The following is a 14,741-nucleotide window of genomic DNA, read 5'->3' on the forward strand; positions in this document are numbered from 1 at the left end:
GGTTGAGGAAGACACATACCACCCATAGGGGTGAGAGGGGAATTTTTTTTTATATATATATATATATATACACAGTAACAAAGTTCCTCCTCTACCTTGGTGGGTCCTGCACTTATTGGCGGATTTGCTCACCTCAGTGATCATCCCCTCTGGTGGAACCCGCAGTCTGGGTCAACTGTTAAAGATTGCACAGAAGATTGATTATTTTCAGTTCCCTCTCCCAATGCAAATGTAGAGCAAGTTTTTTCATTGCTGTCAAGCCAGTGGCCATAATAAAGGGACAACTTAAGACTGCTGCGTTGCTGCAAGGGGGCCTGCATGTACAGTACAACATCAGGCCCACATCTTGCTAAGACTTTCATGGGTACTTGCTGAGCCATCAGCCCCTGCTGGGAAAAATGAGCTCTACAGAGAAATACGCCTGGGTGGCCTGTCTGCAGAGACATGGGCTCGACATTTACTCGGGAGGCCGTTACACTTATTTATACATGTTGGAGATTCCAAACAGAAACTGTGACCCCGCCCTGCGCAGCACCCTCTGCTGGGGGCCTGGCCCTCTGGTAACCCTGAGCCCCAAGCCCGCCCTTGCCATGGGGGAGGGGCCAGGAGCCCCGCTGTCATTGCGGGAGGGGCTCCACTCGGCCCACCCCAACTTTGCTGAGCGCCCAGGCAGCCCCGCGATGACCGGGCGCCGCTCAGCCCGTGCCATCCCATGAACCCACACTCACGCCACGGCCCCGGGCCTCCGCGAGCTCCCTGATTGGAAGGTTGCTGTGCCGGGCGGTGTCTACGGGAGCGAGGCGGAGGTGGGGAGAGGAACCAGAGTGGGCGGGGCTGGCAGAGCGGCGGTTTTCCTGCCCGGGCGCGCGGTGTGTAACGCCGCCCGGTGAAGCTCGCTAGGTTACTGTGCTCGCTCTGGACCGCGCGATGCAGCCCGTGGTGCTGGTCACCGGCGCCAGCAGGTGAGGGGGGGGGACACTCTCGTGCAGCTGGCTGGGCTCTGTCTCTGTGTGGGGCGGGCTCTCTAAGAGCGGATGGGACCCCAGGGGCGGGGGGCTCGGGTTGGGGTTGGAGGCGGCCCCGCGCTGACCGGGCTTTTCTCTCCCTGGGCTGTTGCAGTGGTATCGGCTCCGCCCTATGCAAGCGGTTGCTGCAGGAGGACGCTGGGGTCCGGCTGTGCCTGGCCTGCCGGAGCATGCAGAAGGCCAGTGCCACCAAGGCCGTGCTGCTGGCCGCCCACCCGGCCGCCCAGGTCACCCTCGTGCGCCTGGATGTCAGCAGCCTGGAGTCCGTCCTGCGGGCAGCCAGCGAGATCCAGCGCAGGTGTGTGGAGACTGAGTGCGCCCGGGCTTGTGGCGGGTGGGTGCTGTGTCCCTAGCCCTGGCTGAGGTGAGCGGGCAATTGGGACCCCTCCGGTTCAGCCTGCTGCATCCAGCAGGTGTCTCTCTCTCCAGCCCACCCTGTTCTGCCTGTGGCACTGGGAGCCAGGCCTGGAAATAAGTCTGAAGCACAGTCAGTTTCTTCCACTCAGAATAGGGGGACAGGGCTGAGAGGTGCCCTCCTTGAGCTCAGCTGGTGCTGTTCAAATCTCTTTTCCAAATGCTATCCTTTAGTGTGCGTAGGGCAAAGGGGGAGCTCCTTGCCCAGCTTGCATTTGCTTCAGGGAGCAGTCCTAGAATCATAGAAGATTAGAGTTGGAAGAGCTCTCAGGAGGTCATCTAGTCCAACCCCCTGCTCAAAGCAAAAGCAAGACCAATACCAACTAAGTCCTGTCAGGCTCTGCAAAGTCCTTGTGTAGCCAGTGTCTTGGGCACCATGCTTCACAAAATGTGGAAATTCAATGTGTACACAGCATAGGAATGTTACAAGCCCCTCTTCTGGTGTGTGTCTCTCTCCCCCCCTTCCCCCACGACCACCAATCTTACCTCTTTCGCTACTGCAGTGACCTCTTTCACCTACCACAGTCCAAAAGTACACCACTGAGCCTGAAATGCTAATGCTTTTCCCTGAAACCAGGACACAGGGCAGCTTCAGACAGGAAGTGGTCTGTTTGCCACTTGCCTTAATGTTGGTGGCCACAATGTCATATCTTGAACAGGAAAGTTGGTTTTCCAAGTTTCCCTAAAGCCTTCCCAATGTTGCTTCCACTAGCTCTTCTGAAGCAGGAGAGCCATCTAGGTCTGCTCTGAGAGGGTAGACAACACAGCAAAAATGCATCGGCCTCAAGATGTATGTACTAAGGCTCCCAGTATTGCTTCCAACCTCCCCAAAGGAGCTGAACTGATGGTGGCAAAAATAGGAAATCTGATTCTTCCATTGCAGGTCCTCACGTCTGGGTTCCTCACTTGCCTATGTTTCAGGGGTGGCGCAGTTTTGTTTACACACTGCTTTGAGATTGTTACTTGGAAAGTAATAAATGCAGAGTTACTGTGGTGATATCTGTTGGGCCTGGGATTTTTATAACACAGATATTAGCCTGTGGATGTTAACTGCCTAAATCCCATTGAATTAACCTAATCTTATTTTCTCTTGAAGAAAATTCTGGATAGCTAACTGACATTTGGAAAATGGATTACTTGTTGTCATCAGTTATATTTTAAGAACTCTAAATTTGACACCCCCCAACACTCCAGATTTTGTGAGACTTTTTATATTCAGAATGAATTTTACAGTTCAGATCCCTATAATGGGCTCTGTCAAGAACTCTGAATCTGAGTAGTCTCAGAACCTGGGGAAATTTATTCTGGATCCTCGCTCGGGATCATGTCTAGTTTTTTTTTTGGGAAATGACATCTTCATGATTAGCTTAATACTACTTTGAACATCAAAATACAGAAATGACTTGTCTCTGAGCTTCTCTCTCCATTATGGACTAGCATTAGCTGTGTTAGGGGTGGGTGGGGTGTGGTTTTTTTTTTTAAACAACATATGCTATAGATAATAGCCATAACAAACTGTACTGTTTGTGTTTCCTTTGTGTAGGTTTCAGCGCTTGGACTATCTCTTCCTGAATGCTGGGATCATGCCAAATACCCATGTTAACTTCAAAGCACTGATCTCTGGTCTCTTTTCTGGGTACAAGATACCATCCTTAAGTAACAGATACTTTTATTTTCCTAGTTTTGTCCTTGGACAAGTAGGGAGAAGGGAGATAAGAAATGGATGATGGCATGAATGAAAGTTCTAGTGATTCACTGAGATTTCAGATGGCTGATAATGTGAGGGATGGTTAATGAAACACTGAATGAGTGAGTGGTTAGCTAAAAGGTGAACAAATCTTTTTTCTGTTATAATCATTACTTAGAAAGTCATAAATGTGCATGGTGGCCTACAAAGGCCTTCTGCTCAGAAGAGTTTACAGTCCAGGTAAAGCAGAAAGGCTTGCCAAACTGGATTCAATGAATTATAACAGGGGTTCTCAAACTGGGGGTCGTGATCCCTCAGGGAGTCACAAGGTTATTACGTGGTCACCAAAAAGTTTGTGAGAATCCCTGGTCTAAAGAAAGTTCTTGAAAGCATAGGGGAACAGTATGTTCAAGGCAGTGGGGAAGGTGTGAGGAGTCTGAGAAGGAAGGAGACACATGTATTGAGGCAGGGAATGGTATTAAAGAGAGAGCAGGCAGAAGTAAGGGGCTTCTGAGGTTTGAGCCTCTAGTGAAGTAGGGGGTGAGGTGATGGTGAGCGACTTCTCTGTTTAAAGAGACCAGCAAGATCTTGATTGGCAGATGAAAATCAAAAGTAGAGTTGAGACTGCTGTAGAGGCATGCTGGGAATGCCATAGTTAAGGTAGTGTCAGGTCTCTACCTCTGACAGGCTCTTAACATCTGTGTTTAACAGCTTGAGAACAGGAGAAGAGAAACTGGATGTGAGCCAAGGCTGAAGATGGCCAGCATGAACAGTTTGAAGGTCTAAATCCATTTGCTGACTTCTCAAACATGGAAAGCTTTAACTGTACTGGTGTATGATTAGAGCGTTACAGCTCACATCATACAGACAGTTACTGGTATACAAGTGCTTATACTGGTACAGTTGATTCCTATATGGGAAGAAGGAGTAAGCCATACTGGTATAAGGCATTTTTATACCAATGTAACCATATCTGTAAAAAAATGATACCCTTAACATAGGCTGGTGTATGCACAGGTCTTGTAACAGCATAAGTGTGGAGGCAAAACTGGTGCTGTAGGTGGAGACTATGGATTTGATAGCTGGAAGGAGGAATGAACTCCACCAGACAACTCAGATGTATTAATGGCCTACTGGGCATGAGGTGGGGGTTGTAGATGGAGAGGCAAAAAATACTAATAGAAATGGGTCACGATACAGCCTTCATTGAGTCTTTAGGATCAGCCTGTAGGTGTGCACAGGAGGCTGAGAGAGAGCAGGAGATCACCCACAACATTGCAGAGCATCAAGTACTTCTCAAAGAGCAATGAATTATGATTTGTTGTATCCCTCTGAAATAGGTCATCCCCATCTCTCTCTCTCTCTCGATATAGGGAAACAGAGTTATGGAAGTTAAGTGAGTGCAAATTCAGTGACTGACAGAGCCAGGAACTCCTGACTCTCATCTTTTGCTTTAACCACTAACCAGACTGCTTTTCCTGAGTTACAGCCTATGTTACAGGCTCCCATTTAGTTTGTGAGCAGCAAACTGGTCAGTTTTCTTTAAACTGTTTTCTATTGTAATAACAAATCTCTAAAATCAAATCTCAGTAAAAATTGGAGCTGACTGTCAAAGTTCAGTCGAAAGACTTTTTTTTTTTTTTAACAATTTTGTTTTTAAAACTACAAAGCAAACAAAAAACCCTGGCACTGGGACCTTTGTTTTTCAAAATTTATGCTGTTAAATATTTAAGATTTATCAGAATTTTTCCTTTTTAACAAGTCATTTTTTTGAAAAACCAAAGACTATTTTGAACCTTCAGAATAAAAACTGCTTCTGAATTTGGTTCTGCAAGGAGTTTTTCCAGTCTTTTTTAGAGCTGGTCAAAATGCTAAAACTGGTAAGTGAGGATGTTTTAGAATTGTTCAATAAAATTGTCACCCAAAGAAGCTGTAGCTCTGTCTAAAATCTGTCGTCCTGTATTCTAGGAAAGCAGTCCACATGCTGAGCACAGCAGAGGGGCTGATAACTCAAGAAGACTTCATCACTGCAGATGGCCTGCAGGCGGTGTTTGAAACCAACTTCTTTGGGCACTTTATACTGGTACAGCTGCTTCTGGCAGTCAGGCCCTGATTCTGGGTCAGTGCAGTTTTGCATAGAGCAGGAATTAAATGAGTCAGTTTCAACTCTCTTCCAGTGTTCCTGTACATTGACCCAGTCTGGAGTGTAGTTGAGTAATGTGCAGTGGCCCAGGCATAGGGCAGGAGCCCACACCACCCCTGTACATACCCTGGCCTGGTCAGCTGTCTTCTAGTGGCTGAATGACAGCCAGGTCTGGGATTTCCCAATGTGCAGGCAACACTAATTACTGAAAGAGTTAGAATTACTTCAGGGTTACTCTGCACAGCCAGCAGACATATTGGCTCCTAAGACAAACAAAGACCTGGTTCTCACTACTTTGCAGCCTATCTCCTTTGCAAAGTGAATACAAACAGGCTATAAAATGCTACCAACCAGGATGTGGGTCTGGGGTACACCAGTGATGTGATTCTCCACTTGTTTCTTGTGCAGTCAGTTAACCCAAACCCCTACCCTCTAGACCTGTGTAACTGAGAAGTAGGAATTATTTTCAAATATCCATTTCAGTAATTATCCCAGGACAATAACTGTCTTTTATCTCCTTAGATTCGGCAGCTTGAGCCTCTGCTATGTTGCCTTGAAAAGCCCTCCCTACTCATCTGGACCTCTTCCAGCAATGCCAGGAAGTCTGCTTTCAGTCTCACTGACTACCAGCACAGCAAAGGCAAAGTGTCTTACAGTTCCTCCAAATATGCCACTGACCTTGCTAGTGTGGCTCTGAACAAGTACTTTAACAAGCAGGTGAGGGTGTCTACCCTGTGGTATGATGTGGAAAGCTGTAACACTTGAGCATGAAAGCCTCAGAAATGTTGATAAGCTGGGATGCTCTTCAGTGGCAGTAGCATGTTGCTGCATAGTTGTTCCACATAGCAGTGTTCAGTTGCTTAATAGATTGCTCATGGATGTGAAGGAGCTTGGCTAGGGTGAGTTTCAAGTAGGTATGATTAGTAGGATGTGGTGGGGAATGTTTGCAGAAGTTGCTTTTAGATTTCAAACATGACGCATAATTGAGCTCTTACCTTCAAAACACTTGGAAGCTGTAGCCTTGCCTTTGGGATAGACATTCTGTGTTCGTTGGCTGCATTGTGTTGATGTATAATAAACCTTCCATTCTGTGGAGTCATCCCCATGATGATTGGCCTGCTCTGTCTCACGAACTAAGCAGTCCATCTAATCTAGCAACCTGCCTAAGACTGGCTAAGAAACATTTTAGCCGAAGGTGCAAGCAACTTCTATGGAACAACTATAGAATAACCTGCCTGTAAGGGAAACCTCTGCCTACTGATGTGGCTTATGCTCAGAGGTAGGAGTTGATAGCCCTTCTAAAAATACGTGCCCTATCTAATATGACAGGATGGCCTGTAAAATCTGGCATGGCAACTGATATTGGTGTGGGAGCTGTTGACCAACTATGATCTCAGACGAAAGGCAGGGCCTTCCTTGTCTTGGGCCTGTGACTGGAATGAATTCTGCTTTCCTTTGTTCTGTGTCAGTCCATAAGTGTCAGCCTTCTTTCTGGAAAGAGTTGCCATCCCTTACTGCTGCTTGTGTGGTGGGAGAGGGCTTAACTATAATAAGGATGAGGAATGTGTAATACTTCTCTACACATCTCTGCTCACTACTGCGCAGGGACGTCTGCTGACTTTATGTTGTGAGGCCTTTGGAAGGTGCAAGCTGCCTTGTAAATACTTGTCTGGTGTATGCTTTCCAAGCAGATTTGCAGCATTTACTGTTGACTTGTATCCTTTCCTCCCACTTCTGCAGGGGCTGTATTCCAGTGTAGTTTGCCCAGGTCTTGTGATGACTAACCTGACTTATGGAATTCTGCCATCTTTCTTCTGGAAGCTGCTTATGCCCATCATGTGGATAGTGAGTAATCCCTCTGAAACTGGGTTTATTTTCAACTCTTCTTTGGGCTGGGATGGTCTTGGGCATTTCACTCCTGGGGTATACACAGTGCTTTATCACCCAAGCAGTTGTACAGTGTCTTTCGCTCCTAGTATGAATGGAAATGTAGCAGATTGGCAAAAGGCCACTTCCCAACCCAATGTGAAGCAAAGTGACTATTTGGCCCTTAGGATGAGCAGGGTCTATCTGGGAGGTGGAGTTTCAGCAAAGAGATGCCTAGATAGCATGAGGCTCTTTCTCTGCAGAGGCTTGGAGAGGGCTGGTGAAGAGCCAGCCATTTTTTCCTTGCCCATATGTTTGTAAATGGGTGTGAAGCTAATGCTACCAGTTAGGTGGTGTCCCATGGTTAAGTGCCTTGTGATGGGATACTACTGTGTGCTATGTGCTGCAACAGCGAGAGAAGAAGCTATATCCTGGTACAGGGAGTCCTTTGCCATGCATGTTGTAACAGAATGGCAAGGATCTCCTGCTTCACTCTGTTAGCAGGTGTTGAAATCCTTAGGGAACTGTAGGTGAATTATGCTCCACCTTGATAGCAGGAAGGTGGAGGTATCCCTCTGGGAAATCGAGAGCTAGCATCTGGGACAGGTATAGGCTAGAAAAGAAAGGGAGCTTAAAACAGCCAAGCCTGGGAATTTCCCTTCAGTTAATTTAAACCAAAGCACAAGAGTGGGGTGACGCTCTGCAGTGAGTGAGGCTTTCTGGAGCTGGAAAGGGGACTCTACTGCCGATCTCCTTTTATGGCCCAAGATCAGTATTGCTGCTGAGAAGTGCTAGTGGGGAGCCCCTAGATGGGGAAGCAGATTTTAACCATGGCCTTTGATCTCTGGTTGCTCAGCCTTATGCCTTTAGGTTCATTTCCCAGAGGTGCTGAGCACTCGCCACTCCCATAGCCCCAATCAGAGTTATTGGTGCTCAGCATCTCTGGGAATTAAGCAGAAACTGGGCAACTAAAAGCAGAGGGACTCCAAATCTGAGACTGTTCTTGAACACATGAACCATAATTACTAACTAGGCTGGTATTTTCAAAGCACTAAGCTTTGGCATATGGGAAACTTCCCACTCCAGTAGAAACAGAGCTAGATAATCAGTGCCTCTAAACAATTCACCTTTAGTGTTCCTACACATGGAAAATGATTCCTAAGAGAATACAAACTTCAGCAGTGAAGTCCCCAGCTTTCAGGTGTATTTTCTTTCTCCCTGACACCTCTAGTGGAAAGTGGCCTCTTCCACACTCTTCACTTTCCTTCACCTCCCTTTACTCTTTTTTCTCCCTGCCTCTTTCCTTGACTGTCTCATCCTGTGCCTATTCTTCCTCTGCAGCCCTCAGTTTTCCAGCCTTGCTAATATTCAAACACTATCTAAAGACAGCCAGACTTCCTATGTCTGTCAGCCAGACACCTTTCTATCTGTCCCCAGATCAGCTGGCTCTGTTTGGCCTCGGCACTGCTGCCACAAACTGCTACCTGCTTGGTGTTGGAACCTGCATGTGCCAGCCCCAAATAAGTCTACTATCACTGCTGGCTGCCTCCTCACTGAATCCCTTTTCATTGGATGACAGGGTGTGACAAATTGTACTCCACCCACCGCTTGGGAGCCAGCTCAAGAAGGAGGTGGCTGGAAGAAAGGCATATACGGGGGCTAGCTGGTCCCCTGTGCTCACCCTACCCCCCAGCAGCAGGGAGCAACCTGGTGGTGGTGTGTTGGCCATCAGGATGGTTCTAGTGAATCTGCAGTGGCCCTGGGCTGAAAAGGGACACCTGGTCATCTAGCTATACAGAGGTAGGCCTTACTCAAGGGGTGGGAGAGCTGTTAGCTAGGCCGCTAGCAACAGAGGGCCTTGTGCCTTGACACTACTGCTGACCTCCAGGGAGCTCAGTCTTCATTCCCTTCTCCAAGGTATAGTTGCTAGTAAGTTTCATGTCTTGTTTCTTATTCTCTTTCAGATACGCTTTTTCACCAAGACTTACACACTAACTCCGTACAATGGAGCAGAAGCTCAGGTATGTAGCATGGCTTGCACCTCAAATCACTGCTTATCTGCAGCGTGTAACTTCTCCCAGCCCCCAGGTGTCTGGTGCTGACTGTGATTGCCTCCTCTGCCAGATGGAAACCTACAAAGCAGTGTTTCTCTACTCTTGCCCTGCACATCTGACACTTACTGTGGAAAGTGATTAAGACACTAAGCTGGTATTTGAGGTTCTTCAAACAAATAGCTTTTCACCTTCTTCCTCACCTATTTAAAAATATATATAACCCCTTCAGAGACACCTTGTGGTCTCTAGATCTCACTTGTGATGATCCCTTCTGGTCTTACCGAAACCAGGACCTGTATTCATAGATGTGAGGCCAGAAGGGACCGTGTAAGTCAGAACAAATTGTTGTAATACAAGTCATCAAACTGAACCCAGTAACTCCTGCCTCAAGCAGCTTGTGTTGAATCATGGCATATCTCTCTAAAGACATGGTAAGTGTGACTAATGTCTATTAGGAGCATGGATTGTGCTTTTCCCAGTACCACAGGGAGCAGAGCTTAAGTGGAATATCTCATTGAGGAAACTGGACAGTCTGGCATCCTCTTCCCCCTGCACATTGCCTAGCTGTTTTGTTCTAAAATACAAGGCTGTCAGAACAAGCTGGACTGCCTGCCTACACAACTATGCTATTGTCTTTAAAGGTATGGCTCTTCAAACAAAAGCCAGAGTCACTGGATGCACTAATGAAATATCACAGCTGTATTTCACCAATGGGGAAGAACTATGTGGAGTCCCGAAAGGTAAATATAGTAAAGACTCTGAAACCCAATTTACTCTTGAGGGAATTCTGCACCAAGTAAATAAAAATCTTGTGTACAATATTTAAAAATTCTGCAAATTGTATTTGTCAATAAATAAATGTGGAGGCTCCAGCATGGCAGGGGGGTAACAGGCCCCTGGCTGTATAGAGTGGGGAGATCACCCTGCAGTTCCCTCCCCCAGGACACAGGGTCAGGTGTAGCCTCACCACCAAGTCTGACACAACCCAAGGGCTAGGACTGCCCCAGAAACATCCTGTCCTTTGTGTCAGGCCTGTAGACAGGCAGGGAATCTGGATGCAGAAGGAGGGGCTCATTCTGGGTGCAGGGGCAATGGGGCTCATTGGGGGGGGGATCCTGGGTATGGGGGCCTCAGGAGTCTAGGTGCTGGGAGAGTGGGGCTAGGTGGAGCAGGGTTCAAGAGTGAGTGTGGGGCTTGTCGCAGTGGTCCAGGTGCAGTGGGTGGGGCTCACTGAGGTTCAAGGGGGCGCTCAGCAGGGGTCAGGGTTTGGATGTAGGGGCAGTGGGGCTAGATGGGGCCTCCAGATGCAGGGGGTGAGGCTGGGTGGGGGGTTCTGGGTATGGGGTGGGTCCAAATGCAGATGGAGTGGCTCCCTGTTCAGTGACACCTCTCCTCCCTCCCCGCCCACCATGGTGAAGAGTGATGGGAGCAAGAAGGTGTGGGGGCAGAGCTTCCTGCAGCTGGGGGAGATTTCTGGGGGTGGGTCTGCCTCCACCCTGCCCCAGCCACCCTGCAGGGGAAGAGGAAGTCCTGTACTCCCCCAGCCCAGCTGGGAGTAGCACGCAAGCCCAGTACATCATAGGAGCCACCACTGGCATATCTCCAGAACACCCCTCCTCTCCTACACTGCAGTGATTTCTCTCTCTGCTGGCTGCTCTGGGTGCCCTAAAGAACGTGGCCATGCTGCTGCAGAATGGTGCATGACCACTCTCGCAGCTTCCCTGTCAGAAAGCCACTTTTCAACAGCGAAGCAATCAGCGGAGGAATACAAATTCTGCGCACATGCAGTGGTGTAGAATTCCCCTAGGAGTACAAATTGGAAGAGCTGGACTTTACATATGGGCTGAAAACTCTTACCCGAGAACCTGAGTCTTCCACCCTTGCTGCCATTTATACTTTACTGCGCTGTGCCCAACCTAGCCTGCCAATCTCTGCATCTCACTATATGAATGCACTGCCTTTGTACTAACTGAGTGCATAGGTAGGTGGCCATTCAAGTAGGCATTACAGGACAGTGTCCCCAACCCTTCTGCAGCAAGACCAGAATCACCAGCACAAGGCTTGATACAATTTCTTGCAAAGAGGACATGGAAGCCCAATGGACTAATAGGGGGATTGGTTTGAACTTAATTGGATCATAGGAGTTCAGACAAAACCAGCGTGAGGCCCAGCCTTTCCCATTCCCTTCAGTGCCACTGAGAGGTATAAGCAGACCTGCAGGATTTCTGCTGCTGGGAGGTGGAGAAAAAATCTCCTGCCACTGCTGCCCACCACGACGTGTAGTTCAGTGAGACAGGGAGTATTTTCTTTTTTCACCCTTTTATAGCCTTCTCCTTAGGAAGTTCTGACAAGCCCCCTTCTGTTCCACTAGTCCTCAATTCAGGCTCTGTGCCGATTGTACAGTTCTACTTTGACTTTGTAGCAAGCACACAAGATAATACATCTATTGCAGTCGTAACATTGTGCTAGACATGGTATAGATATAACAGTCTCTGCACCAAAGAGCTTACAAAGCAAACTTTGTTCTAGCTGATTTAATTATACACTTGATCTACTTCTGGGTGGGCAGCTGGAGTTTAGTGCAGGGGGCCAGGCAAGGCTGGAATGGAGAGAGAGGAGTACAGTAGGCAGGCATGGGATGCTTGGCAGCTGAAGGGGTGCAGTCCCAGAACCCACAGCCAGTTACGCTATAGCAAAGGAGAACTCCCTCTACAGAGTCAGAGTGAAGTAAAAGATGTTAGGCGGTGATGACTCCAGCTGAAAGCCTAGATTTCACCCTTTGCATCCTCCAGCTGTGGTTATTGCTGGCTGTCTTGAATGAGCCTCAGAGGGGTGGCAGGGGGGAGGGGCTTCAGTAGTGTACACCATGCAAGTTCCTCCTGGCTTGTGCTGCTGTTTCCTCACTGCAGAGGCTACAGTTTACCCCTGTGTTCTTGGCAACTTGTGCTAATGCTGGGGGAGCTTTCCTTCCCCCGAAGACAGTGATGCCACATGCTATCCCACATGAAGCAGATTCCTTTTATTTGGGGCTGTAGCTCATCTGTGGGCGATGCTAGCCCTCAGTCATTTGGGGCTACACTCCTAACCAGCTCTCTGGGCACATGACACAAATGGCTTAGTGGGTGCCTTTCAGGAGGAGACTGAGTCTGTACTTGGCTTTGCCCATCTCTGGTAACATCCAGAGGTTCTATGTCAGTCCACATTTGCAGCCCCCTTGGTCTAATATTACTGCTCTGGTTTTCTTGCAGATGGATGTGGAGGAAGAAACTGCTGAAACATTTTATCAAAAGCTGTTGGAACTGGAGAAGCATGTCTTAGCAAGACTGAATGCTCCCTTGAGCCCCAAGTAACAAGAGCCAGACAAGGCCTCTAATGACACATCTTTCTGGCACTAGTGACATTGGAGTTCCTTCTAAGTGGGTATTATGCATTTGCAGTAGAGGCCTTCTTGGAGACATGTGGCTTTGTAGCACTTCTCTCCTCTGCTCAGTCTGGGAAGGAGTATCTTCCTAGAATTGGAGGTGTGAGAGGGATGGAATAGTTATTTAGTCTCCTGGAGTCCAGTACAGGATTGCTCTCTATGCATTTTAGTAACTTGCCTAAACGAGGCCTCTATTTCTGTACATGTCATGGTCTTTACAATCAACTGCAGCCTCCAAGAACTACTGAGAAAAAGCATGAATGGGTTGAGAGCTGTGTGAGCACAAGGTGAAAATAGGTGGAAGGGCTGCTGTTGGGCAGAAGGCCCCTCAGGTGCTAGGCTTCCTAGATAGCCACATGTGATGGCTAAGGTCAGACTCTTCAAAAGCTGATCAACATGTCTACATGGACACCGCATGCTAGAGTACTGCAGCTTGACACCCCAGCTTGCAGCACACTATGGCCATGTGGTTCCTGCTCGCTAGAAGCCCTGTAGTGTGCTTTGATCTTTCAAGCATGAGTAGATCTTGGCATCCCCCACAGCAATGGCACGAGATTTACAAAATCATTGTGACAAATGTGTGGGTGCTGTGTAGTGAGCATTGATGTGTGTCCCACAACGTGGTTTATGTTAACTATTCACCTGACAGAGGGGAGAAGACAGCTCAATGCTTTCCTCATGGATTGCACAATCACAAGTCCACTGATTGTAAGCCATTGAGATGGAATAGGTCTAGCTACCTAAGCAATGGATCAACTACCATATTCTACAAGGTGGCCTGACTCAGGGTGATTGGGGAAAACCAACCTGCTGCACAAGGAAGAGCTCATGCCTGTGACAAAGACACCATGAGCAGTCTGGTAATTGAACCAGGTACATGGAGGGAGAGAGAGGATGTAAAGAAACAACTTATCACCTGGGAGAGGAAAGAGTGTCTTTAGGAGACAAAACTGAGATCAGGTCAGGTCCCAGGATTTCTTTGGCCTCCTAAAAGAAGGTAAGTTGGTTCTGTTCTGCTCCCGTAATAAAAGAAAAGTCCGTCTAACTTACCTTGTAGTGAGCTGTAAGATTAGATGAGACTAAAGTGGTGTGTTGGCTTTTTGGCGTGTAAACCTTTTCTCTCTGATGCTTTGTTCAGTTGTCAAACACACATTGTTTCAGGATCGCTGCTGGTCAATCTCACTGGCCACTGATGGGAGGAAACACAGGGTCCCAAACTTAATAGGAGCTGTAGGGTGAGAAATTATTGGTACCTGAGCCACTCCAGCTATCTTACCTAGATTCCAAAGTCAGAAGAGACCATTGTGCTCATCCAGTCTGACCTCCTGTATGGCACAGACCAGAGGAGTTTCCTGCACTAATTCTTTGAACTAGAGCAGATCTTTAGAAAAACATCCAATCCTGATTGAAAAATTGTGAGTGATGCAGAATCCATTACAACCCTTGGTAAATTGTTCCAATGGTTAATTGCTCTCACTGTCAAAAATTTGCAATGTTTTTCCGGTCTAAATTTGTCTAGCTTCAACTTCAGCTGTTTTGATTGTGTTTAGACTTTTGTCTGCTAGACTGAAGAGCCCATTATTAAATAGTAGTTCCCCATGCAAGTATGTGTAGCCTGTGCTCTATCACCCCTTAATATTCTCTGTTAGACTCAAGGAGCTCAATCTGTTTAGCAGGTCCTCCCATCCCTTAATCATTCTTGTCACTTTTCTGTGAACCTTCCTCAGTTTATCAACCTCCTTGAATTATTTGGCTGCAGTTCCTCTGTAAACCAGGATGACCAATGAGAGTGAAGCTGGGGAGGAGGGCAATAGATGAGGAAGACAGATAGTTACACAGTATTACCAACCCATGCTTCTTGCTCTGTCAGAGAAATCTTTGAGTGATTGCTCATATCAATTCCAATTCGGTGTGTGCGTACTGCATGCAAAGTTGTTGGAAAGTTTTTCCCCTAGCAGCACCCATCGGGTTGGCTGTGGAGCCCACTGGAGTGGCACCTTGTGGAGCCCACTGGAGTGGCACCTTATGGCACTCAATAAATGACCCTGCTGATGCAATCCTCCCTCAGTTCCTTCTTACCGCCCATAATGGTCGTTGGAACTGAGATGTCTTGCTTAGCAAGTTCTCCACA

The 14,741-nt window shown here is 47.7% G+C and overlaps 1 protein-coding gene across 5 annotated transcripts; it reads left to right on the plus strand.

The window, feature by feature from the left end:
• The first annotated feature begins 839 nt into the window (after positions 1-839).
• On the plus strand, positions 840-14,211 carry HSD17B7 (hydroxysteroid 17-beta dehydrogenase 7). 5 transcript variants are annotated; one of them, XR_012656284.1, is made up of 10 exons: positions 873-962; positions 1,120-1,323; positions 2,983-3,075; positions 5,095-5,209; positions 5,792-5,986; positions 7,010-7,114; positions 9,100-9,156; positions 9,831-9,929; positions 12,438-12,594; positions 12,644-14,211. XR_012656284.1 is itself a non-coding variant. In XM_032790945.2 (9 exons), exons 1-9 carry the CDS (start codon positions 928-930, stop codon positions 12,537-12,539), a joined length of 1,005 nt encoding a protein of 334 aa, XP_032646836.1. In that variant the 5' UTR covers positions 840-927; the 3' UTR covers positions 12,540-14,211. The 5 variants fall into 5 exon arrangements, 4 of the variants coding, with proteins under 4 accessions (XP_032646836.1, XP_074924101.1, XP_032646837.1 ...); XM_032790945.2 differs by having other exon boundaries at positions 840-962; positions 12,438-14,211; XM_075068000.1 differs by lacking the exon at positions 9,831-9,929 and having other exon boundaries at positions 12,438-14,211.
• Positions 14,212-14,741: the final 530 nt, after the last annotated feature.

The sequence above is a fragment of the Chelonoidis abingdonii genome, chromosome 7 (genome assembly GCF_003597395.2).
Source record: "Chelonoidis abingdonii isolate Lonesome George chromosome 7, CheloAbing_2.0, whole genome shotgun sequence".
NCBI classification, from domain to species: domain Eukaryota; kingdom Metazoa; phylum Chordata; order Testudines; family Testudinidae; genus Chelonoidis; species Chelonoidis abingdonii.